The sequence below is a fragment of the Lynx rufus genome, unplaced genomic scaffold (assembly GCF_022079265.1).
Source record: "Lynx rufus isolate CCGP_SWC_20201006 ecotype Redwood Valley unplaced genomic scaffold, mLynRuf1.p SCAF_3, whole genome shotgun sequence".
Lineage (NCBI taxonomy): Eukaryota > Metazoa > Chordata > Mammalia > Carnivora > Felidae > Lynx > Lynx rufus.
In genome coordinates, this window is record NW_025814845.1 from 126,899,773 (window position 1) to 126,925,701 (window position 25,929).

General features: G+C 46.6%; 2 protein-coding genes across 2 annotated transcripts in view; one reads left to right on the forward strand and one right to left on the reverse strand.

Annotated features, from left to right (window-relative positions):
- Window positions 1-16,068, forward strand: part of FHIP1A (FHF complex subunit HOOK interacting protein 1A) — a 96,256-nt gene extending 80,188 nt beyond the window's left edge. Inside the window, exons 8-11 of the mRNA XM_047090463.1 lie at window positions 1,032-2,177; window positions 8,959-9,137; window positions 9,497-9,635; window positions 15,815-16,068. Of these exons, the coding sequence (XP_046946419.1) occupies window positions 1,032-2,177; window positions 8,959-9,137; window positions 9,497-9,635; window positions 15,815-16,068 (1,718 nt within the window). The remainder of the gene's footprint in view (window positions 1-1,031; window positions 2,178-8,958; window positions 9,138-9,496; window positions 9,636-15,814) is intronic.
- A 6,709-nt stretch (window positions 16,069-22,777) lies between these two features.
- GATB (glutamyl-tRNA amidotransferase subunit B) overlaps window positions 22,778-25,929 on the reverse strand; it is an 85,155-nt gene continuing 82,003 nt past the window's right edge. The window contains exons 12-13 of the mRNA XM_047091803.1: window positions 25,502-25,636; window positions 22,778-23,980 (exon numbers count right to left, since the gene is read on the reverse strand). Of these exons, the coding sequence (XP_046947759.1) occupies window positions 23,852-23,980; window positions 25,502-25,636 (264 nt within the window). The 3' untranslated portion in view covers window positions 22,778-23,851. The remainder of the gene's footprint in view (window positions 23,981-25,501; window positions 25,637-25,929) is intronic.

The following is a 25,929-nucleotide window of genomic DNA, read 5'->3' on the forward strand; positions in this document are numbered from 1 at the left end:
GACTTGTTCAAGGCTATACAGCTGATGGGTCCTCTGATTCCAAATTCCACATTATTTCCACTCTCCCACTCTGGGATCGCCTTACAGTGGAGTGCCCGAATGGATGAACAGTGGCGTAGGTGGGTGGGTAGACAGGTAATGCAATTCATAATTCTGGTCTGGCCTGGTAGAGATTTAGATAATGAAGAGACAGGAAGCTTGCAAAGGTGTGGCATCGAACAAAGTATGAACGGGGGTTGACGTGAGACAGCCTGTGCTTGAGTTGTGCTCTGCCCCTGACTAGTTGGGTGATCTTTTGTCTCTGAGCCTCAGTTTCTTTGCCTGTAAATGGAGAAAATGATATCTGCCATATAGGGCTGTTGGGAGGGGTAGTGTTGAAAAAGCACCTGCCATATAAGTTCTCCATTTAAGAAATGGTAGAGTTCATCGGGCTCTGTGCTGACACCTTGGAGCCTGGAGCCTGCTTCAGATTCTGCGTGTCCCTGTCTCTCTGCCCCTCCTCCGCTCATGCTCTGTCACTCTGTCTCTCAAAAATAAATAAACATTAAAAAAAAGAAGAAGAAGAAAAGAAATGGTAGAGTTCTGGGGCACCTGGGTGGCTCAGTCAGTTAAGCGTCAGATTCTTGATTTTGGCTCAGGTCATGATCTCACGGTTTGTGGGACTGAGCCCCACATCAGGCTCTGCACTGACAGTTTGGAGCCTTCTTCTCTCTCTCCCTCTCTCTACCCCTCCTCTGCTCTCTCTCTCTCTCAAAATAAATAAAATAAACTTAAAAAAAAAAAAGAAATGGTGGAGTTCTAGGTCTCCTCTATGATTCTATAACTTCTATGAAGACATTCTGTTCTTAGCTTTCCTTCTTAAAATCTAACCATTTTTTTTTTACTCAGAAGTTAATTAGAACTAAAGTAGCTGGCGGGACAAAATCTTAGCAGCCAAATGAGTCACATCTGTGTCCACTACCTTTGTCTCCCCACCTGTTGTACGTGTAAGCAGGGGGCTCGTTCTGACTCGTTTCTGCCTCCCGTGGCAGGGGCCGTGGAGCAGCCAGTGCCCCAAGTGTCGTCTCCGTCGGCCTGCATCGTGGAGTACGGCAAAGCCCTGGACATCAGCTACCTGCAGTACCTGTGGGAGGCCCACACCAACATCCTCCGCTGCATGAGGGACTGCCGAGTCTGGTCCGCCCTGTACGACGGAGACTCCCCTGACCCGGAGACGTTTGTCCAGAGTCTGACGGAGGACAGCGCCGTCGGCTCCCCCTATCCTGTGTTCAGGCTCCCGCCGCAACTCCCCAGGAAGACGGGCTCTCCGCTGCCTCCAGGAAAGGAGAAGAGCCACACGGAGCTGGAGTGGGATGACAGCTATGACACCGGCATCTCCTCAGGGGCGGACGTGGGCTCCCCCGGGCCTTATGATGATCTGGAGAATTCGGGCCCGCCGGCACCAGTCGACCCCCCCAGACACATCCAGGAGATGAAGAAGAACGCCATCCTGCTCTTCAAAGGGTCCTACATCGAAGAGTCCGACTTCCAGGATGATGTGATGGTGTACCGGCTGTGTGCTGAGAAGGACTCTGAGGATACTAGGAAGGTACAGGCGGAAACCGCCAGCCCTGCAAGCCAAGCCCAGACTGAGGTTCAGGGTCCCGCCCTGAACAACGGCCCCCTGCCCAGCCCTCCGTCAGGCACGGATTCAGAGGAGGAACACGGTAGGGACAATTCAGACCTGTTTCCAAATGCGTCCAAGGGACCGAAACAAGAAGAGGAGCTGGAAATAGCCCCGCAACCGATCCCGGAGTTAGTGTCTCCCATCTCCGAGGCCGAACACGATTCAAAGCCGATGGTCATTAACCCAGGGGGTGAAGATTTCATCGCCCAGTATGACCAAATCATTAAAGAACTGGATTCGGGCCCCGAGGGCTTGACAGAAGAGAATTTCCTCTCGCCTGCTGTCTTGCATCTCAAGGGAGAGCAAGAGGGGAAGGAAGAAGAGAGCAAAGGAGAAAAGGAGGACGAAGAGGAGGAGGCCGGGGAGAAGGCCCTGGAAGAGGAGGACGACTTTGATTCTTTTATAGCAGACGCTCCCACCATCGATGCCGCGCCGTCCCCGTTTGGGGTGAGAGATGAGACTGCCTTTGCCAGTCAGCCTCCCGTGAGGACTCAGAGCACCCCGTTCACAGGTGATGGTCTTCACTCGCTTTCTGATTTCTGCTTTTGTAAGTACTTGGACGTATTGTGACGAGGAAGTACGGTAGGTGGAGGCAAGGGGCATTGCCACTTTACCTAACAGAGGGGGGAAAGTGGATTTGTGAAGAGCACAGAGAGGTGGTTTCATGTTACCTTGTCATTCTAGCGGTCTTTTTTGGACCCCAGCCAATCAGAGGATGCATTTCACAGCTGGGTAACTGCTTCCCTTGATATGTGTGTGATAAAATAATAGGACTGATGAAACCACACAAAAAATCCAGTCTCAGTATTTGATAGCCTCATTTCCCTTAGTCTACTGATTTTTCTCCATGGCATGTGTTTTTGTATAGAAAAAAGGTACGGTTTCCCCCACTAGAATCATAGGCTCCGCGAAGGCACAGGTGTTGGATTTTCTCTGCTCTTTCCCAGCACCTGAACAGAGAACAGAGCACAGGGCAGGTGCTGAGAATAGCTGCTGAATAAAGACAGCTGTATACACACGTCAGAGGCCATTGGAGCTAGGTATGCCTTTGCCCCGGAGCTCATTTCAGGTAATTGCAAAATCTTTACCCAAAAATAAGTAGAGTGGACCCCCATAAACCTGTAACTCTGCCAACGAATGGGTGTGTTCCAGCATATACCCCTAACAACAGGTAGGAACCGAGTAAGAGCCCAAGGGATAGGTTAGGATATCAGACGCGTGGATTGGGGTGAGGAGTTATGATAGAAAACATCATTAAATATTAGCCAGTAATATCTGAATCTGCAAATTGGGGTGCAGGGGGAACTGGCCCAGGGGGCTCATCAAACTCAGGGAAGGCTGGTGTGGGACCCCTGAGCAGTGTCTAGGTAACCGGGAGAGATCCCCCCCTTTAGGGGCTGACACCGCAGAGGGACCCACAGCGACGTTGGAGTCAGGCCTGTGGGGGATTCCTGGCTGTAGCACTTCCAGCTCTGAGATCCTAAACCCTCCCCTTTCTCCTGTGAGGACTGAATGGGAACCCCGGGGCGGGGCGTGTGTGTTGTTATCACTCTTACGGGCAGCCCCCGGCAGCCTTGGCTGAGGCTTGCCTTTCTCTGGCTGGCGGGGAGCAGCTTGGTGGGACCGGCCGTGCTCCACCTCCTTGGATCACCCCAAATAGATGAGATCACATTATCTTCCGGCCCAGTCTGGTAGGCTTCCTGTGATTTCAAGTGGCTCTTCCAGCCTCCTCCTGTATTTATTCATCTATTTACTGAGGCCTGAAGATTTATTTAAAGAGGGAGAGAGCTTTTAATTCCACAATTAAAAGGCTTGAGGTTCTAGTGGAGATAACATTTCAGTGTGAATGGGTTTTAATTAAAATTCAATCAGTCAGTCCATCAGAAGTAAGAAGGATTAGATAATCTCAGTTTTGCCCAGGTGATAAGGGGAGGGGGCTGGGGGTGGGGTGGGGAGCAGGAGGGCCCTGGCTGCGTGAAGGGGGGCAGAGGTAACCTACCACAAACCCGAATTTTGCCTGGGGCCTGCCCCATTTACTCTGGCCCAGCTGGAAATCCCCACTTTGCAGAGCTCTTGGGGGTGTGAGAGCCACCCAGGGCTAATGAGGGTTGCTCTTTAGAACAGAACGCTGGCTTTCTTGTGAAAGAGCTTCGTCCCTGGGAAATATGTAAATTGCGGAAACAAAGTATAGCTTAGGGCAAGAAGAAAAAGAGAATACAACACTTTATCAAATAACATCAATGTTTTGCATAGGATACACCTGAGAACCAACAAAATGTTGTGAGTTTTTTTGATACATATAGGTAATTTTAACCAAAACTTTGCTTTTTTCCTCCTTTGAAATTTGTACACAGCTTCAGGAAACATCTTTTCTCTTTCCACGTATATAAACTTTGTAGTTTCCAAACTCCTGAGTGTGTTGTGTAGCAGTAAGCATAACTTCTGTCTCTCCGTGGAATCCTGATTTCCACCGAAATGAATTTGCTTCTCAGGACGATCAAAGCATTCCATTCCATTTATCTAATTAACTCTATTTGTGCATTCAGCAGTCTTGTATTGATCTCCTAATATTTGGCAGGTTCTGTGCCAGATACTAGGACAGAAAACTGAAGGGATTCACAGACTTTCAGAGGAGAGATCAAGAAAGAATTGTACTCAGTGAGAAAAGCATTATTTTCTTAAGTTTATTTGTTTATTTTGAGAGAGAAAGAGACTCACAGAGTTGGGGGGGGAGGGGTAGAGAGAGAGGGAGAGAGAATCCCAAGCAGGCTCCATGCTGTCAGAGTAGGGCCCGATGTGGGGCTTGATCCCACGACCCTGGGATCATGACTTGAGCCAAAATTAAGACTCAGACACTTAACCGACTGAGTCACCCAGGCGCTCCAAAGAAGTGCATTATTAGTGATTGTGTGTCACACATCTTAGGGGAGCCCAGTGGGGGGGGGGAGTGGGAAAGACTTCACAGAAGAGGGGTACAAACAGCGGATAGAAGCTCTCAGGTAAAAGTGGCTCAGAATGATCGTCTGGGGAAGAGGAAACAACAGGCAGAAGACAAAGGAGCCTGACAGCGCAGGCACAGGTGTGACAGAGTGTGGATCCTGTGAGACAGTGAAGTGTCTGAGAGCGGAAGCCAGAGAGGTTGGTGGGTGCCACCTTCTGGGGAGGGGGTCTTTGGGCCAAGCTGAGGAACAGGGACCTTGCGCTGCTGGCACTGAAGAAACCCTGGAAGCGTTTGAGTTGGCAAGTGATGTGACTGGGTCTGTGTTCGAAAGGCCAGCCTAGAGTACTAGGGAGAGAGAGAGCAGGTGGGAGCCTGCTGTCACTGTGGCAGAATTCAGAATGCACTCATGCTCTGAGTTCTGTTCCTGGGAACGTCTCACAGTCTGTATTCACACGTATGTGCCAAGATGTATTTACAAGGATGTCTGTTGAGGTGTTGTTTATAATAGAAAAAGACTGGAAACAACCCAAAGGTCCACTAGTAGGAGACTGTTTTACGAATGTAGTACCCATGGTGACTGACTAGCTTGCAGCCTTGTGCTGAATGCGACTGCTCTGTATGTGCTGCTATGGGACAGTCTCTAGGGTAGAGTGTTCGATGGAAAAGCAAGGTGCAGGACAGGGTGTGGAAGATGTCATCATTTGATCAAAAAAAAAAAAAAAAAGAAAAAGAACCAGGATACACACACACGTGTGCGCGGGCAGAGGCAAGGCAGTGTGTTGGTGAAAAGAAGCAGAGCACTGGAAACAGATGGGCTGGATTACAGTCGTACTTTTCATTTATTGGCCACGTACACTTAGTGTTCTGCCTCATCGTTCAATGGGGATAAATAACCAACTTCGTAGGCTCCTGTAGAATATTTAAGTAAGTTGATACATGAAAAGTGTGGAACACTTAGAACACTGCCTGGCACATAGTGATTAGTAAATGTTTTAAATAATAATTCAGTTATTCTATTATATATGTATTATTATATTCTATATGTAATATATAGAATATATATAGAACATATACATTCTATATATATAGTATATATATATTCTCTCTATATATATATTTATATATATCTATATATATCTATATATATTCTATATATATATATTCTATATATATTCTATATATATATTCTATATATATATTCTATATATATATATTCTATATATATATTCTATATATATATATTCTCTATGTATATTTATATATATCTATATATATCTATATATCTATATCTATCTATTCTATATATATAATATATAGAATATATATAGAATATATATATATATATTCTATTATATATGTATATATATATTTCTGGAAGAACACGCTCTAATCTGTTAACAGGGGTTGCCTCCAGGGACAAAGGCTATTCTTTATAGTTCTGTACTGTTTGAAGAAAACTTAAAAAAAAAATCATTTAAATCTCTACTAAAATAGAAAGACCATTGCTGGAGTCAAGACAAGCAACCATGGGACTCAGACCTCAGGCAGAGCTGGCAGAGAGGTGGCAGTGAAGGCCCACATTCAGGAGGTATTTCCAGCATGGGACCAGCAGAGCCGAGGCACGGAATTGATGGCCGCTTCATTCTTGGAGTTAGAGAAAAGAGGAGGAGTGGGCGGGTAGGTGGGGGCAGGGGAAGAGGGCACATGAGAGGGGAGAGATGTGAATGACACGTTGTCTTGTTATTCTGAGAAATTAGTATTTGCTGGGTGGGGAGTTTGCCTGTCCTCCTAGAAGAAGAGAGGAAGAAGAAACACACTGCCCACCCCACCCCGCACACACACCTGTGGCTTTCTAAATTGTAGCTGAGTTTTTCTGATTTTCAGCTGCTTAAGAGTTTCCCCTAGCAACTGTTTGTTGCCAAGCAGTTTTTTTTTTAAGTGCTGGAAATCAACTAAGAATAAAAGAGGAATTTGAAAGGGTTTCATGGATGTTTCTTTTTGCACATGCCTAAGAAGTTGTAATTAATGTCATTAGTGGATTATGACAGTTGCTGGTCTTGACCTAACGTTCTATCATTCAGAACAGAGATGGTGATGCCACTCGCTCTCCACAGGGGGCTGGTCTGTTTCCCTCCCCTGTAGTAGCGGTAGACTATACCTGCTCTGCCCTGGGCACCTGCAAGGTTCGCACATCTCATGTGCATTGGATGGCTACACGGGCAAAGTACAGTCTCGGGCCATGGGAGGGCAGGGTTGGACTCTCATTAAGGACATGTGTTTATTTATAGGGGATTCTATCTACCTCAAGGGACTGAATTCACCTGTCTTGGCTTCCTCTGGAGGAAAATATGCTGAGCCAGGGACTGCAGGGCAGCGGGGGAGGGGGTGGGAGGGGAAGAAAGGGCAGACCTGGCCGGGAGTCGGGGAGGATGAGGGCAGCAGCCTTCACCTTGTACCTCTACCTGAAAAGCTTGAATTGGGTTGTGATGCCTTCAGAAGAGTTACTAGTGACGTTTCCAGGGTTTTTGATGAAGCCTCTTTAAGGTGCTTTCAAAGTGGGATTCTCATCCAGTTTCTGAATGTGTTTGGCACACTCCCAGTTGTGTTTTGTGAGCAGGGCCTCTGCGAAGGCTCTCTACTCAGAGAGTTCATTGAACGCCTGTGTTGTGGAAAGTGAGGAGCTCTGTCCATCCCAGAGATGGGGAAGTTGAGGCTCATCTAAATCCATGAGGGGGTAGTACCTTTCTGTTTGAGGCCCCAGTAGAAACATCCTCTGCAACCCCAGCAACAGGAATATCGCCATCATCCAGGGGTAAAGGGTTTAGGTTTGGTGTTCCCAATTCTCACAGATGGCTTCTCTTTTCTTGCAAAGGGTTTTACTGTCTTGCACCACCAAGGCTTCTGAATAAAGCATCTTGTGGTAAAGTGTGTTTTTGTTAAACTCGTATTAATGTTGGTGAAATCTTCGTAAGACAGGTTTATTCATCAAGGGTGATGTGCTTTTGTTATAAAGATGCCATGGTTTAGAGGCATCATCAATAGCTCCACTGGGGGAAATGCAGAATTCTCATTCATTTTGCTTAATGGACCGCTTTTATGGTAAAAATGGAAAATGTCTTCAAGTAATTTTATTAATGCCAGATTAATTTTTTTGATTTTCCCTGTCTTCAATGAATTCCCACATAAAGCACATTAATTTTCTCACGATCCAAATTAGTCAAAGCCTCCTTTTGCCTAATTCTTTATGAACTACTTTTGCAGTCATATAGATTTTCTTTCTTGAGGAACCTGTGACACCTCAAACTATACCTCCCCAAATTGAGTCCCTCTTCTCCCTCCCTCGCCTGCTCCACCTGAAGATCAAAGTATTGTTACCCAGCTGCCCAGTGCCATTAAAATTACAGCCCAGGCCTCATTCACCCCCGGTTTTTCTCTTCTTCCGATTCTTCCACATGGTGATATTTCACAAGACGGGATCTTTCTCTGGGTGCTTCTTGTGGATAGACAGTCCCTGTTCACATGTTGCTACTTGGCAAACATAGTTTGTGTGTGTTTGCTATTCTTTACTAGCACAAAGGTTTTTTTGTTACTAAAACTTTTGCTGGTTTCTGATGTTTGTGTGAAGCCCTACAGTATGTGTCTTCATGAGGTGATTGAATATCATGGTTTTGAGCTCTGGCAGTTCCAGGAAATACGGCAATGTTATGGAGTATATTTTAATTTTTAAAAAAAATTTTTTAAAACGTTTATTTTTGAGACAGAGCATGAACGGGGGAGGGTCAGAGAGAGAGGGAGACATAGAATCTGAAACAGGCTCCAGGCTCTAAGCGGTCAGCACAGAGCCCGTATTTTAATTTTTTTTAATGTTTGTTTATTTTTGAAAGAGAGAAAGCTTGAGCAGGGGAGGGGGCAGAGAGAGGAGCGGGGGGACAAAGGATCTGAAGCAGGCTCTGCACTGACCGCAGCGAGCCCGACGCAGGGCTCAAACTCACGAACCATGAGATCATGACCTGAGCTGAAGTTGGACCCAAGTGCCCCGAAGTGTATCTTTAAAATTATGCTTCCTCTGACTTTTTTCAAGGTCTGTGATAATTTTCAAAGCATCAAAACTGCTCATAGAGTCAAAATACCAGCTCCCATGCACGTATCCCTGCTTTCTCCTGGTGGTGGTGGTTTGCTTCATGTTCTGCTTTGAGGCAGGAGAAGATCTGGCTCAATTTGCTGTTTCTGTATTTGATCTGCACCTGGCGGACCCGCGGTTTGGGAGCGGTGGCCCCAGTGCCTCCTGAGTTGTCAAGGAAAGATATCATCTGTGCCGAGCCAGCCCTGACGCCTTGTGCTCTTCCTGCAGGCCCATTCATCAGCGTGGTCCTGTCAAAGCTGGAGAACATGCTGGAGAACTCTCTACATGTTAATTTGCTGCTTATTGGGATCATTACTCAGCTAGCCAGCTACCCGCAGCCTCTCCTGCGCTCCTTTCTGCTCAACACCAACATGGTCTTCCAGCCAAGTGTCCGCTCCCTCTATCAGGTACGTTAGCTGAGCCCATATCCATACCTGTTGATTTTATGGGCGCTAAGGAGAGGGCTGCTTCTCTCCTTTCCTCTGTTATTTTGTTGTTTTTCTAAAATCCCTCGGTTCTAATTCATTTGCTCTCCTTCCCCGTCCTATGACACCAGTTGTGTGGATTATTCTAGACAAACTGCAAAGCTTCATTTAGCTTGATGTTTCGAGGGTGCCCTACCAAGAACACCCAGGCAGTTAAAAACAAGCAAATGCCTGATATCATAAAAGTTCCGGCAGCGAGGGCTGTATCAGAAAGATGTATCGATAACTGAGGGTGGGATTCCATTGTGAAGCATTAACATCATTAATGTCGCTTTTGACAGGTCCTTGCGTCTGTGAAAAACAAGATTGAGCAGTTTGCTTCTGTGGAGAGAGACTTCCCGGGGCTCCTCATACAAGCCCAGCAATACCTGCTCTTCCGAGTGGACATGTCTGACATGACCCCTGAGTCACTAACCAAAGGTAAGTCAGGTGTCTCCTCTGTGTCTCTCCTCCAACTGTTCTTCCATTTCCCCAGCCTCCTGACTTGGGCTCACCGATGCTGTGCTGGCTCCTGGGCCTTAAAAGCATGTAAATACATCTTCATTTTCCCCAACAGGGGAGAGCCGCCTCTTCGCGTTCTGAAACCTAAAGAAAAGTCTCCTCTGCTTGCACCTGGCCTGCTCCCGGCTGGGAGGGCTTAGTAGGACATTTGCTTGCCTCCCCGACAGTGGTCAGGGAGGAGTGCTGCATGTTGTTGCTTGGCTGAAATAAATAACTTGGCGTGTGTGGGCCAGAAAGAGGCATTATGTGCACACCCTGAACCATTTTTTGGCCAGTCCTGCCCTGAGGAGGGCATCTGTTCTCTTTATTATGTTTTCAGAGACTCTCAGGCCCCAAATAAATGTGCTTTAGGGCTCTGGAAGGTAAAAACTATTCATTTGGACTGGGAGAAGGGAGCTGAAAAGATCCCAGAACTCTGATGGCTTGACCTTGTCTCTGTGTAGCTATTTCCTCTTGGTCACTGGGCCTCACTGAGCCTCCTGTTCCTTGACTTTTAAATGAAGAATTTGTTTTCTATCTCAAGTCCTTTTGGCTGTAGAGCTCTGACTGTGAAGAGCCTTCAGGGCACTGCAAGGCAGACTTTGAAAGACAGGTGGGCCTGTGCCACTGGGAGATGAGGGGGCAGGCTCCAAGCTTTGGCCCTAGAGAAGAGTAGTCCAAGCTGGGCCGGGCCATTCACGGAGGGGGAGTAGCCCCCACGTCTCTGTGGAAAGGTGGGCTGTGGGCCCGCGTGGCCTCTCCTAGCTCCTGGACTACTGGTCTCTTAGTTGTGTTCCTCCTGAACCCAGAGCACACCTCTGTAGCTCACCCTGTGAGCATTAGCTTTTGTTCAGTAACAAACCACTGCAGCAAATCAGTGGTTTAAGAGAAAGTCATTTATGAGTGCTCACAAGTCTGTGTGGTTGCCGGGTTTTCTGATCTGGGCCAGCCTCGGCTGATTTTGGCTGGACTTGCTTATGTGTGGCCGTCAGCGGGTGGCTGGATGTCTGGGATGGCCTCACTCATATGGGTGGTTTCCGGCTGGGGTGATGGGGATCGTGGGAGTCTGTATTACTCATCATCCAGAGGGTTCACCCCGGCTCGTCAACATCACGGCTGTAGGTTTGCAAGAACGAGAGCAGGATTGTACAAAATCTTTTGAGGCTCTGTCTCGGGACCCAAACAAGGTCAATTCTGCTACATTCTGTTGGGCAACGCAAGTCATGGGGCCGGCCCAGGTTCAAGAATGGAGCCAAACTTCCACCTCTCCATGGCAAGGGCTAGAAGAATTGTGGGCATTTTTACAATCTGTAGATGGAAGGTGGCATGCCTCTTCTTACATTACACTCCATGCTTGGTCTTCATTTGTAGTTTTCAATTTGGAACGTGCTTTCCGAGGCAATCTTGTTTTCAGATAGCACGGTGCAGTGGGCGAGAAGGATACTACTGGCTTCATTTTCGTATAAGGCAGCCGAAATTAGGTGCCTGGAGTAGTCCGCCAGGGTCATGAGGCTCAGGTGCCTGAGCCTGTCTTGCCCAGGGTGTGGAGCCCAGGGCACAGACGCTGACTGGCTTCCTAGGCTTTCCTTGACCCACACACTCCAGGTGAGGGGTGGTGGGGTGGGGAGTGGCGGGGATCACTCACACCTTGTGCTATGTCCTGGCTTCAGACTGTTTCTTGGCTGTGGATGCCAGGTGTGTGCCCAGGGGAACTTGTTCTCACCACATACAGTTGTCAAATGAGCCATAATTGATGCTTTCTAAGGTCTGTAATGTTCAGGGGGCTTTGACTTGTGAGAAGCTTCTCTCGGGGAAGAAGACTTTTCCTTTAACAGAATTGTTCAGGTAAACTTTCCAACTTCTTTCATATTGGCAAAGTGACACCCTCCTCTCAACTTAAAAAGTCTCTAAACTTTCTCACAGAATGAGAAAGGTGTCTGTCCCCTTGCACAAAGCTGACCACCAAAGCATTGAGTGTGATGCGATTGCCTATAAATGAGTTGAATCCAGGAGCTCAAGCGTCATGGTAATGGGCCAGACACTGGGGTTTTCCATGTTTGTGAGCTGTGTACTTTGTCTAGCACTGTGGACGTGGTGGGTGGGAGGAGCTTGTAACGGATTTCTCACCTGACTTTTAAATCTTGCCAGTATTAGTCTTGAAAACCCTCTGTTGCAGCTTTTCAGACCCAGGGCAGCATTTCAGAATGCTCCCGATTCTGACATTTATTTATACTTCTCTTCTTCCCTGCCTTTTTCTTCAGGTGCTTGTGCGTGCTTGCTGAGTCCTCTGATGATGGGTGGAACTCAGGTGCCTGCAGCGAGTTCCCCCATCATGCAGGTGCTCTACTCCCTTGGCCTCCTGACAGCCCTGTAAAGAACGAGCCAAAGGGGTGCCTGGGTGGCTCAGCCATTAAGTGTCTGACTTTGGCCCAGGTCATGATCTCACAGTTCGTGGGTCAAGCCCCGTGTTGGGCTCTGTGCTGACAGCTCAGAGCCTGGATCCTTCTTCAGATTCTATGTCTCCCTCTCTTTCTGCCCCTCCCCCATTTGCACTTTCTCTCCCTCTCAAATATAAATAAGAACATTAAAAAAAAAATAAAACAAAAAAAGGAGCCTCCTCACTAATGGCTTCAAATAGGGACAGACTTCCTATGCCAGCTGTCACTTTGTCATCCTTGAGACTGTTGATCTCTGGGATCAGCCACTTCCCCTCAAATACTTTCCAAACCACAGAGGTTGTATTTGCTTGTATTTAGTTATCTTCAGAGTCCTTTCACTGATCATGAGTTCTGGGAGGGAGGGAGGTCAGGTGGGTGGTATTTCCATTTTACAGAAAAGGAAACAGAGATGTTATATGATAAGCTAGTTGCCAGGTAGGAACCATAACTTGGTTCTCCTTGCTTTTGAATTGAGAGCTTGATGGAGCTTTGTGACACCCTGAGAGGCCACTCCTGTGCTAACAGCACAGCCTGCCGGGAGGGTTTCCCTGCAAATCTTAGGTCTCCCTCACTGGGCACGCTCCTGCTGCTGCCTTATTAGTGAAGACAATTTTGATTCTTGGATTCAAGTGGGTAAATGAGCCTTGGTGATGACACTTTTTTAAAGTCATGACACTTTTTGAATTCATGGATGAAGCTAGAATAATGAACCACAAAAACCCTTTTTTGGGAGGAAGGAGGATGAATTTGAAAGAGAAAGATGGAGATGAGGAAAATGAACCATCCAGGGAGATCAGTTGTAGGGAAGAGCTGATGTTGGTCAGTTCCTTCCCTCATTCGTTCACTCAGCGAATGTTTATTAGCTTCTGCTATGAATGACGAAGTGGGTTGGGTGTTGTGAAGGACACATCGCCTAGGGGCTCAGCTCTCAGAAAACTCAAGGTCTGATAGAGGAGGAAAAACAAACAAGGTTAAAGGGCCACATTGGCCTTTGCTGGTTAATAAAATGGGGTGGGAGGCTAGAGCAGGGAACGACATCTGGGGCAGGAAACAGGAAGTCTGTGAAGTCAGTGGCAGCTGAATTGCTGATGATATGATGGATGACCCATCAAGAGGTCCCTGTGTACATTATGCCTACTGGCTCATTTTTTTTTTTTTACCTCTTGTTTGTTGATTTATTGAGGTATAATTAACATACAATATTAGTTTTCAGTGTACAACATTGATTCAACAATTCTATGCATTACTCAGTGCTCATCACGGTAAGTGTAGTCACCACCTGTCACCAAACAACATCATTACAGTGTTATTGACTATATTCCCTCTGCTTTACTTTTCGTCTTATAACTAGAAGTTTATACCTCTTAATCCTCTTCATCTGTTTCACCCGTCTCCCTACCCATTCCTCCTCTGGTGACCATCAGTTTGTTCTCTATATTTAAGAGTCTTTTTTTTGTTTTTCTTTGTTCATTTGTGTTGTTTCTTAAATTTCACATGTAAGTGAAATCATACGGCATTTGTCTTTTTCTGTCTGACTTATTTCACTTAGCAGAATACTCTCCAGGTTCGTCCACGTTTTTGCAAAAGGCAAGAGCTCGTTCTTTTTTATGGCTGAGTAATATTCCATTATATATGTACTATATCTTCTTATCCACTCATCCATTGATGGACATTTGGGTTACTTCTGTATCTTGGCTCTTGTAAATAATGATGCAGCAGAGGGCTGCATAGATCTTTCAAATTAGTGTTTTTGTTCTTTTTGGGTAAATACCCAGAAGTAGAATTACTGGATCATACGATAATTCTATTTTTAATTTTATTGAGGAACCTCCATACTGTTTTACACAGGAGCTGCACCACTTTGCATTCCCACCAAACAGTGCAATAGGGCTCCTTTTTCTCCACACCCTCGCCAACACCTGTCATTTCTTGTTTCTGATTTTAGCCATGCAGACAGTTGCAAAGTGAGATTTCATTGTGGTCTCATTATTCAGGTCTTTTGCCCATATTTAATTGGATTATTTGTGTTCTGGGGGTTGAGTTTCCTATTGACTCACTTAATCCTTACCACTCTGTGAGCTTTTGACACACGAGGACATTAAAGTACAGAGAGGTGAAGCAACCTCCCTGATGTCACTCAGCCACTAAGCGGCAGAGTGTGTGCTCTTCTTAACCACTGCACTGGGGTCTCTTGAGGCTAGTGAGATCTAGAGGAGCAGAGATATGGGGAAGAGAATTCCATGGATTGTGCAGGTCTTGGCCTGGGATTACTGCCTATGGGTGTCCCATTCCTCACTCGTAGCCAGGCCAGCTTCCTTTGTGAGTTTTGCTGGACCCTTTGAAGAGCTGCGGTGCTGGAGGACTCCTGTGAGGGTCCCAGGGGGGTGGTCTCCAAGGCTGGCCATGGACCTCAGTGATCTCAACACTTTTGTCCTCACTTTCTTGTCCGGACATGTTGTGTGTTTCTGCTGAAAGGTGGCAGCAGACAGATCCTCTACAACTTTTCCAGTTCTTCATGGAATGAAGTGTGATAAACTCTAATCTAAAAGATATTTAAAGCAGTAAAGCAGAGGATTTTTTTTTCACACTAAAGACTATAGTAGTGAGATGTGGAAAGTACTATAAATGTCAAGAATTTTTAGTACTGTAGTTAAGCGACACTCTGAGAAGTGTTGAAAAATGGGACTGAATTCTAAAAAGCAGCCAAAATAATGAAGAACTTGAATATAATGATTTATAAAGAGTAGTGAGCCTATTTGAGTAGGGGCAGACGGACGCATAAATAATTCCTATAAATATATGAAGGCTGGAGATATTTAAGAATTAAATAGTGGGGAAAGTTGAACCATTTTAATTAGTAAAACTGATTTGATGTGGAAATGCAAATCATTTGAATATGTTCAAGTTTGGGCTCATCTCATCCTGGACCTGTGTTACTGAAGCTGAGATTGAAACCCCTGAAAACCCTTCTTAGATGGAGGCTTCTAAGCCACTTGCTGCCACTAGATGCCCATGGTGGTGGGAAGTTCCCAATCTGGTCGGTCTTCCTAGCACCCAGCTTCCTCTCCGTTGTTTCCAACCTTTAAAAGGCTTCTTCCATTCTGTTCTTCAAAAAAGGCTGGAGATCCCAGCCAGGAGCTGGGGGTCATCAGGGAGCCCTTGAGGCCGGAGCTACAGAGAGCATGGAGTGGCTTGGTTAGCCCAGCTTGCCTCCTGCAGCTCTGCTTTAATTGGTAAAGGTAGGTTGGTTCCCCCAACACCAAGAGAGCAGGTGGAGCCTCTGGACGTCCCCAGATAACACGTGGTGAGTTAAGTCTTCACTTGGTAGGATGCAGTGGCAGGAGACACCTTTTTCATTTTTTCCTTTCACCATGTCCTGGGCATGGAGGGTTGCCACAATTGCCGCACGAAGTTCCTTACACAGGATTTGGGATAAAACTCTCGCCATCACATACCTCGTGCTGGAGGTTATCTGCTGGGCAGCAACCCAGCCACGTGTGTGTGTGCGCCACGGGGCGGAGAAGGTACATGTTCAAGGGCTGTGTCTTCGGACTTCGGTTCTAGGAACTGAACCCACGACTAGACAGTCCACCAGCCCCCTCCCCTCAAACACACATACTTAAGAGGGTGGACATAAAGGCCTGTGGAGGGTCGCCCTGACAGTTTTCTTTCTGCTTTCAGATCCCATTCAGGATGCTTCCAGGACAGGAATTGGCAAGAACCTTTTGGATGGTCCCCCAAGAGTGCTTCAGCCCTTCCTGACAAACAGAGCCAAGGTGGCTGGGGTGCCCCCAAGCCTGCCCCTGCCAGTGAGGAACACCATGCTGGCCGCTGCCCTCTTCCCAGAGTTCCTGAAGGAACTGGCTGCCTTGGCCCAGGAACACTCCATTCTGTGCTACAAGATCCTGGGTGACTTTGAGGACTCCTGTTGTTAGTTTTTTTTTTTTTTTTTTAATAGAGGTTCTTGTTTTTAAGGTTTTAGCGTCTTGACTGAATGTTAAATGCAAAGCTGCTTACAAAAATTTCTACTTTGATATTTCCTGACAATACTTGATTTGTGGGGAGGGAAATTTTCTGTGTACCTCCTCTTTCTCTAGCCGGGTCTTTCCACCTCCTCTAGAATGTAAGTCTCATAAGCTGGTAACTCCTTGGGCAGGTTTTCTTTTCTTTTTTACTCCTCAATTTTTTGGTATTCTCCCATCCCTTTGAGTCACTTATCTTGCAGCTTAGAGCTTAGATCACACCAAGCAAATACTGGGGTTCCATGATTTCTGGAAGTACCCCGGGTTAGAAGGCTCAGCTTTTCAAATAGCACATGAATGAACATCTGTTCCTGTTGCCTTCTGCATTTTGGTTTCCCTTTTCTAAAAGGGAAGAATAAAGATGGGGCCCCGCTTTCCTCTATCACACAAGCATGTATCATGTGTCCCTTTGCATCTTACTTCCAAGATTTGCACTCTGCCCAACATGTGTTGCCTTATGTTGCAGGCAAATCCATTGGTTTCAGCTGTTTGCCTGGGAAGTCAGATGTCGTTGTGGATAATTTGGAATGCAGGGAAATTTTCTTGTTGCTTGAGAGCTTTCTTTAATCAGTGTATCACTTCCTAAACACTGGAAATAGTCTTATTTTAGTAAGATTTGCACAAAATGAAATCTACATAGGCAAACCGTTACGTTGGTTTTTAGAAGTTTGATCTGATGGAGAAAGTGGGGTATCATATACTCGGGTATCATTGTTTTGTGTTTTACAAAAGATTTTGTGAAGCTATCTCACAGTGGGTTTTGGGGGGGGTAGGGAGGAGTATGGGGCAGGGGAAAGGATAAAGGTGAACTAAATGAAATCTATAAAAACATTGGCAATTATTTTAGATCCTGTTTGCTTTTTCTAATATGTTGCACTTTGTAGAGAAACAAGCACCGTACACTTTGGGACCTGGAATGTAAATGCAGACGGGTCACAGGAAGCCCTGCGAAGCCAAGTGCCTGCTGGTGACTCACTACACACAGAAATGCTGCCTTCTGAGTAATGGGGTTCATTAGAAGCCCCCACACGATGTATTAGTGCCTCTGTGCTGCTTTGCAGCCTGCTCCAGGCATAATTATACTTAGCGCCACCGGTCTCCTTAAACCACCAAAGAGGGAGAAACACAATAACTGTCTGCTAAAAAACGAGACCATGAACAGCTGATATTTGTGGACATTGAGTTCCACTCCCCTCTATTTTGAGCAGGGGAGGAGCACATAACAAGGGTGGGCCTAGGGAGGGGGAAAACGGGAAGTCCCGGTTCTTCCCAGTTCTTGTTTTCTTCGTGGGCATCGCTGCTGAGCCCTGGGGGCAGCCACAGGTCTGGCGGTTGTGCCTCAGGAGGACTGGTATGATTTTAATCAGGCCCGTAGCAGAGGAGGGCAGTGGAGGAAAGAATCCCATCTGAGACCTTGCAGAGCAGAGGCTGCCCTTCAGTGTTTCACGGTTCTTGAAGCAGCTTTGTATTGAGAGCTAGCCAGCCCATGGAATGTGGACCCCAGGAGACCTGGCCTGGGCAAGGAGGCTCTCAGCGGCCAGCCTCACAGTGTTTCTAAGTCTAAGCAAGAAACCAAATATGTCGACCTATTGTATGTTTCTGACTTCACATTTGTCTGTCTTGGAAAATGGTTTGCCCAGCTGTGGTACAGCCGCAGGAATGTATGAGGCCCAGCGGACTGGCCTGGCTTCCTGGCACAGCCTTGTATTCGCAAACCCCCAGGTCTCCACTGGAAAAGAAGGTGGCTCAAGGTAGATTAAGAAAGAGGAACAGGAAGATGGAATGTAAGCTGTAATTTATTATCCTCTAGCTTCGTTTTGGACAAGTATTTACCTCCCAGTTTGGACTGAACAGGTATAGAAAATGCTGCAGTCATACCTGGAAAGTGTATTCATTGGCTTTTTGGCTTGATTTACACTTCTCTCCATTATCTGGTGATGGTGTTGATTCTTCAGTCCATATTGCTTTATTATAGACCATTGTAGTCCCCTGTGTAGAGGGTACCCTTTAGGAAAGAGATTGCTTTTGTGCCTCTTAGCATTTTTAAAAATAGGTACTGAACTAGACTTACCTTAAAGGAGGGCAGAGATGATCAGTGTCGGGGGTGGGAGACAGTAAAATTAGCTCCCGTGGTGGGGTGCCGGTAGCAAACTCACATGATAACCCTATTTGGAACTGGAAACTGGTTCATCTTTCTGCATCCATTATAGGCCTCCTCCACAGTATTGTGTTCAGGGGTTTTCAAAATGAAGTCAGAAATCTGACTTGGAAATGCATTATAGAGAACTGGAAAATCCACACGGTGGAGTGAAACAGCCAGGTAGCTTAGGTAAGGATGGTTGTGGCAATAGTGTGGACATAACAGAGGAAAAACAGCAGAGTCCTGGGGCTATGAATAAGAGAAAAGCAAATATGGTGGGGGGGGGAGAGGGGGGGTTGGAGGAATGAACTTTGATCTAGGAAGATACGGAGATACTGTACCGTAGGTGGGTGACAATGGTAATTCCTCGGTGGGAAAAAATCATGGTAAAAATCATAGTCAGTGGGGCCTGCAGAAGTTCTTTTTTGTAATGTAGGGAAAATTTGTAAAGATATTTGGCGTGCTTTAAAATGTGGTCCAAGAGTGTGGTCCCTGCTCCATACGACAGGCTCCCACTCAGATGCTGTGCTACCTGTTGGCAGGCACAGTGGGCACAAACCCTTTGCTGCAGGCCTGAGACCGGAGTCCCTGTGTCTAGCCTCATGGTCCTGGGCAGTGAAAACAACTTGAGGATTCCTGGAACATCACACATGCCTTTCAATTCCCAGTGCAGGGTCTGAGGTAAAGTTCCAGATGGAGTGAATTTTATGATTCAAAGTATATGTGTGCACTGGGATATTTAAAATAGATCTTTAGAAACAACCAACTAAATTTTAAAAATTATAAACAAATTCCAGGTGAATTTAGGCTAACGTACAGCTTTTGGGGTATAAACAATTTCCCAGCCATGAAAGGGGGGGTGCCAGAGTAACCAATTAAAGGGATGTGATTTCCTTTATTAATAGATAACTTCCTTTCCTCAGTATTTAAAGGAATTCTGGAATTTTCCCCTCTTTACCCAGTACTGGCTTGGAAAATACTTTGACGTATTGATGGCTTGGAACTGAGGTCTCTGTCACATGTAGGGAGGATGCATTCAGTTCTTTTTTGGGTCCTTGGGAGTACCTTTTGCTCAACAAGTGCCTTTGATTTAGGTCATACATAATTGTTGGTTTTCAGTCCATTAAGAAAGACCTCACAGAGCTTTGGAATTATGGGGAGAGCATCCTCTTACAAATAGACTCCAGAAACAGGATACGAGAATATTTGGGTTGCCTGTTCAGTTTGGGTGGCCAGTGGTACTCAGGGTTGAAAATGGTCTCTGAATCGGCTAGGATGCCACGGTCATGTGGGTTGACGTCCAGATCTGGTTGGAGGTTCTGCGCCGTGGAAGCACCGCTCATTCGGAATCGGGATCGGGCGTGTCTAGGTTCGTGAGGGAAGCGCTGCCCTGGCTGGGGTGGGCCGTGTCACTGGTGTGAGGTTAAGGATGTGCAGCATCAGCTACAGCTCTCATTTAAGGGCAGTACAGTTTAATTGCTCATTACCAGTCCTGTGTTTACAGAAGTGGCTGTCAAGCTTGCCATTTTTATGAAACGCTTTATTGCAGGACAGCTATTACTGCACGTGCTACTTCAAGCCACTGGCCCAGACCAGTGTAATTTGTGGCTTGCTGCGAAGCTCAGCCAGCTCTGCAGTGTTGGCTTTTCCTGGAGGCAGCGGTCCTCTGGGGGCTGAGGCCACACCAGCTTTAAGTCATTGAGAAGATATTCTCAGGCCCCTCTCGCTTCAGTCATCATTCTGTAAATCACACGGCACTAATTCTCCATCAAATCACAGCTTAGAACACTGTCAGACCAGTGTATACTCCACCCTTAAATCACATCATTGAGGAAACATTGTAAGAAAACGGAGTGGACTCTTTTTTTCCTTTTTGAATGACCATCATAAACCTAATGCTTTAGGAAGAGCTCTCGGAAGACTAAGAATTGTTTTCGGGATAATTTTGCCTCAGTAAATCTTCCCCACGCTCAGGCATTTATTAGGCCATTACTTGTTTTGGAGGACAGATTATCCTGGCAGCTCGTTAACTGGATAAACAGGGCTTTTGTGAAAGGTTTTTGGTGACGTTCTATGGGGAAGAAGACAGGGACAGGGTTGGGGGCGGGGGTGGCGTAAGTCTTCAGTTCTTTGGCTCTGCACTTTGGATCTGAAGACAGATGATGATTTTGGCTAGGACTGACCCTTCCCATCCCATTGGGTCATTGTGAATTTTGTTCCTGTCTTATGACATGAGAGTAAACCTAACTCACTGTCAGCCACACCGGTTACAAGACTGCCAATAAGCTCTGTCAGTATGCATTCGATATGTATTTCAGGCATCTTTTGGGGAGCTTAGATTTACTATGTCATTTCAGAACCTGACAAGGGTGATGGAAGCTCTCAGGCCAGATTATAAATTTCATGGAGCTGAGGCTGCAGAAGTCTGTGCTTCTGAGTGTGTCTACGGACTTTTTATTGGGACGAGTCTGCAGAAGGCTTGTAACAAGGCCCCTTTTTGGCCTGGAGATATTTTAAGGGGGAATTTAGTGTTGATCTTAAATGCTTTTTGCTAAATTATTTGATTAAGGGAGGCAAGGAGAGAGGATTTCAATCACATTCTAGCCATCTTTCAATTTAGGGTCATCCGTGTTCAAATAATCCATGAATACATTTGTCTGAAATCTGCCAGAGAAGCATGGCCGCCATTTCCACGCTGCTTTTGGTAATGGGTAAATAACATGACCTTTGAGATAGACTTAGTGTTTTGCCCCCGCAACACTCGGTAGAGTCCTTGAAATGCAGCAAATTCAGTAGAAATGAAAAACACAGTATGAATTGTGGGTTATTCCCATAAGCTGTGTACTGAATTAACTCAAAGCTCCAGGAGGGTGTGTACTTTCAAGAATTTCATAGTCTTCTTGCAGATAAGCAATAATTAGAAAAGAGGGGCGTGTGTGTGTGTGTGTGTGTGTATAAGCTCAGCTAAAACATGCTAAACTTGTTATAAATAATGATTAGCTTCTTTTTTTCTGAGGCATGTATACTTTGAGAGACAGGAACAGAAGTTCACCGTGGTGCATATGCCTGGACAGAGTCAAGAAGCTCCTTCCTAGACTCATGTCCAGAATTCAAAGCCTACTTGTTGGCAGCACCAGCCTCTCATTCTAAAAGGCTGTCCACTAATTTGGTTTTATAAACTTAATCAGCATTCACTAAAGTTACTCTGTGCCAGGTACCATGCTAAGTGTTGAGGCTGAGCTTCCTTTCTGCCAGAACCAGCCAGCCAACCAACCAACTTCCCTGTCAACCAACAGAACACATGGTTTGGGCATGACCAGGTCCAGTTGGTTCATGCCATCCTGGGGATGAGCCAGTTTTCCAGCACATTTCCCTCCCAGCCTACAGGTGTGTGGATTCCAATGACAGATGGCAATGGCTTCACATGACACCAACTCACACATCTTCATGAGATTTTCGTTGGAACAGCAACGAACCAGACTAAATTCTCACTCATGCAAAGATGTATTTGAAACTGTACTTGAGACCTGTTTATGAGTAGAGCCATACTTTGTTTCTGACTCTGTTATGCAAATAGGTCTTTTGAATATATAGTCAGGTTCCGAGTAAGATAATCTGAGCTGTGTTTTGATTTTACTTTTTCTATTAGCAGTTATAACTAATTCTCGGGATTTCAGAAGTGGGCATTCAAGACCACGGGCAATTGTCAGAGGTAGACAGCACTATAAAGATCAGGTGTCTCCATGGCATTTTTCTCTGGAAATGATCAGTCCATAATACAGTCTACACTGGACATAATTTTGGTGATTTGTCTTCATCTGGCTGCCTCCCCACCCCCATCACCCATTTTAGCAAGGCCTTGATTTAAAAGGGTCTGGAAAGATCCTCCAGTATCATCTTTTGTAACGTTTGATTACCCAGAAGCCAGACCTTTGGTGAAAATGGGAGTTTTTAACACAAAACTGAACCGTATTATTCCTGAGAAAACCATCCTGCCAGAATCCAGGCTCAGGCTGTCCTGCCCCATTTGTAATTCAGACTTGCAAAGTGCAGAGAGAAGTTGGACTCAGCCTCTCTCTCTAGAAAAGAAAATATTCTACTTCTAGGTCCAGTAGGTCGTCAGTGTTGGAACAGAATGCACACGGAGCAGGCACGTGGTTGCTGCGTGAGGTAACACATTCTCGCACAATTCTGAGCCACTCATTCTGTCACAATTTTTTAAAAACCTTACCTCTTCTTGCTTGTCTGGTTTCCTTTCTGTCCCTGCTCTTTTGGCTGGGTAAGGGGGATGCTTAGGGAAGTCCTGAGCAACTGCCAGCACCTGGGGCACCACTCATGGTCACCCTGGCGATGGGGAAGGTCTGCTTCTCTGTGGTTCCCCAGCTGCCACCGTTCATGACGGCAATGCTTGGACTCTTCTTGGTACGCTGGAGAAGCCAGTGTAAAATCAGAGCCTCCGAAGAGCCTGTTCTCTTATGCCACGGTTTGACACGTTACAAGACAGCATTTGTGAAAGTGGTCTTTGAGCACCATGAGTCAGAGGTAGCAAAGGCACGCAGCACACACAGGGGTGCTCCAGTGCGTTACACAGAAGCCACATTACTGTCAACGAGAACGGGGGTGAAGGCGACCCAGCCTTCACGGAGAGGTTGTTAACTGCACCACAATTACTGCTAAAGGTCAAGATTTTGATGTACTAGTTTATAATCTTATTCTTTCCAGGGAAAACAAATCAATTTAATGTTACTTTTGTTTTAATCTTTTTTCGGCTTGAGGGTGGGGTGGGCGGGGGTCCTTGTCAGCTGCACAATCTTTGACGTGTAAGTTAATTTTTTATGTGATATTTCAGTATATATTTTGTTCATTAAATTTATTTGAAAACTTTTTTTTTTTTTTATTACAAATAATGTTTCATTTACTCTCAGACCTCCCGGCAATCCCTGGGGAGCTGAGCATGTGGGCAATGTCACTTTTACTCCGTGGATGAGTGCGGGCTAGTGAGACTAATGCCCTCCTTCCCAGCCCCGCAGGGCCTGTCTAGACAAAAGTGTGTTTGGCATGTCTGTCCTGTTGTGGTTTTCATCTCCACTCATCTACTTTCAGGTCTAAAATACTGCATCCAGACCATGGTCCCTCTTGACCACTGCTCATGCCTGGCACCTAGAGCAGTGCCTGGCTTTTGGAACTTACTCAGAAATACTTGTTAAAGAAGTGCGGGATGGGAAGTTTTCTTAGAACAGTGGCAGCACTTGAAACCGTGTGTTTCACTTAGTTTAGAATTACTAAGGCCTGGAACGTGCTATTCCTTCAGCACCACTGCGGCCATCCTGGAACCACTTCCACGTCAATGAGGCAAACGGGGCTGTCGCTGCTGGTCTGTGCAGGTAGCATCCCAGGGCAGAGTTGGGTCTGGCCCTGGGTGGCCTACAGCTCTAGCTGGGGCTAGAGACTGGGAGGCGCCAGCAGGTTGAGCCCCTGGATGTCAGGTTTCACGGGCTCAGGTTCTCAGTCATGGCCACTCTGCTGTCCCTCAGGCAGAGACGGACCCAGAACATCTCATGACGACAACTGCTTCTCCAGGATCTCCTTTATCACCATAGGATCTGCTCGGTTGTGAGTTACTTTTCGTACCAACCCAATCAGTTTGTTTATGGCTCTGGGGTTTCCCCTCTTCATGTCCATTACCTTTAAAGATAGATAGAAACTGTTTTAGAGGAGAAAATAATGATATGCATACTTAAAAATGCTAAATTAAGGTTTATGTTTGCTGACACTTAAACTTCATTTCTTTTGTTTTCCTGTTAGGATTAGATATAAAATGAGAAAAGGAAAGGGGGGAGGTGTGAACTTCTGAGGAGGTTTCTAGGCTCCCATCACAGGGATGTCTGCCACTGTGCTCTCTGATTAAAGCGGACAAGGAGAGGGCTGTGTGCATGACGAGGGACTGTCCACAGCAAGGGAGCTGGAGTGCAGGAACGAGGGTGCTCTCCTGGGTGCCACAGTGACACAGGGACACAGAGCTTCTCAGTCTTGGGGTGAGTAACCCTAGATGAACGATCTAGTCTAGTCAGAGTGAGGTCCTTCTCTAATCCTCCCGTGGTTAGCAGGCACGGAGATGCCCGGCTTTCCTTCTCCCCCACTGCCTGCCAAGGACACGTGTTTGTCAGAAGACAAATCTGAAAAATGGCAGCTGTCCCGGACCACGGGGGTTGGGGAGTGCACTGTGGTGGGCAGGATGGAGACAACAAAAGAAGGAGGCGCCAGCTTCCTATCAAGTAGCCACTGACTGTCAGGGCCACCCGCCCTGAGCTCCGGCTCTGCGGCATCTTGATGGGTAATAACGTCTGTGGGCATCTGCACTCAGTGCCGCAGGACGAGTTCGAAACTGAAAGTGTGTCTTTATCAGTCACTACAGATGAGGCAGGAAGACGGAGATTGCTGGACCCAGCGCAAGCTCATTTTCCTTATCGAGAGCTCTTTTCAGAGCTGTTAGTGTCCCTGGCAAGCCGATGGGTGGGTGGGTATTATTCTGAAAGAGATGCTAGCAATTTTTTACCCACTAAAAAATCTCTAGACAGTATGATTAGACTTGGGGAGGAAGGGATGGCACTCATTTTCGCTTTTATATTTTGTTCTGTGCTCAGAACACAGAATGACTTGGTTTTCAGCTATGCTCCTGTCAAGGATTTTCTCCATAATTTACAAGTAATTTCCCTTTCTGCCTTTCTTCCCACCTCTTTTAGGCATGGAGCTAAAGTGTTTGCCCATCTTTCTTCCCTTTCTGCAGTCATGCCTGCTGGCTTGTTAGTGAGCGGTCTCCTTATAAAGCAGAGTGAGCGGTAACAGACTCAAAGTGCCTGCCCTGGGAGAGGGTGCCGTGCTGGGAGGTCAAAACTTGGATCCGGTGAGCCCAATAAACACCCCTGTAAACTGAACTGCGTGAGATGAAACTCCAGGGGTGGATTTTCCTTCTAGGAAATGTGGTATTTTTCTAATATTCACCAAATTTCAGCTCTTGACCTTAGCTAAAAACGGATAAAGTGTTTTAGGGAACTGCTGAGCAAGCTGGGCCGGCCCTAATTAGGAAGTGCCTCTGGGCGGTGAAAGGGAGCAGTGGAGAGGCTCCTGGCCGAGTCCTCAGGCTGGCCCTGTCCTGGCCTGACCAGGAGAGTAGACCCTCTCCACCCTGTGGTGACCATTAATTACCACTTGAGGATGCCCCTCCATCACGGCGTGGCACACCCGTTCCAGTGCCTCTTCATCCTGCATCAGTTCAAGCTTCCTTTCTGAAACAATCTGTGATGGAGTCTTCCCTTTACTCCTCCACAATTCCTCAAACACCTACGGGCCAGAGGAGGGAGAGAGGGACGGAGAAGTGAGGACCTGCTCCACCTGCTGTGGCCAGGACAAGCGGAGCTGAGGTAGAGCAGATTCAGTGAATTCCCAGATGTGTGGGCCTGCCCTATGGGAATTCCCTGTCTCTCCTGAAGCACCTGGACAGTCTACCCAGGCTGAGGTGTTCCCACAGAACAGAGCCTGAGACAGGGGGACAGCGGGCCCTTCCCACTCATGGACTCAAACCACATGGCCGGGAGAGGCTGGGAGGAGCTGGGAGCTGAGGACTCACAGGGCCC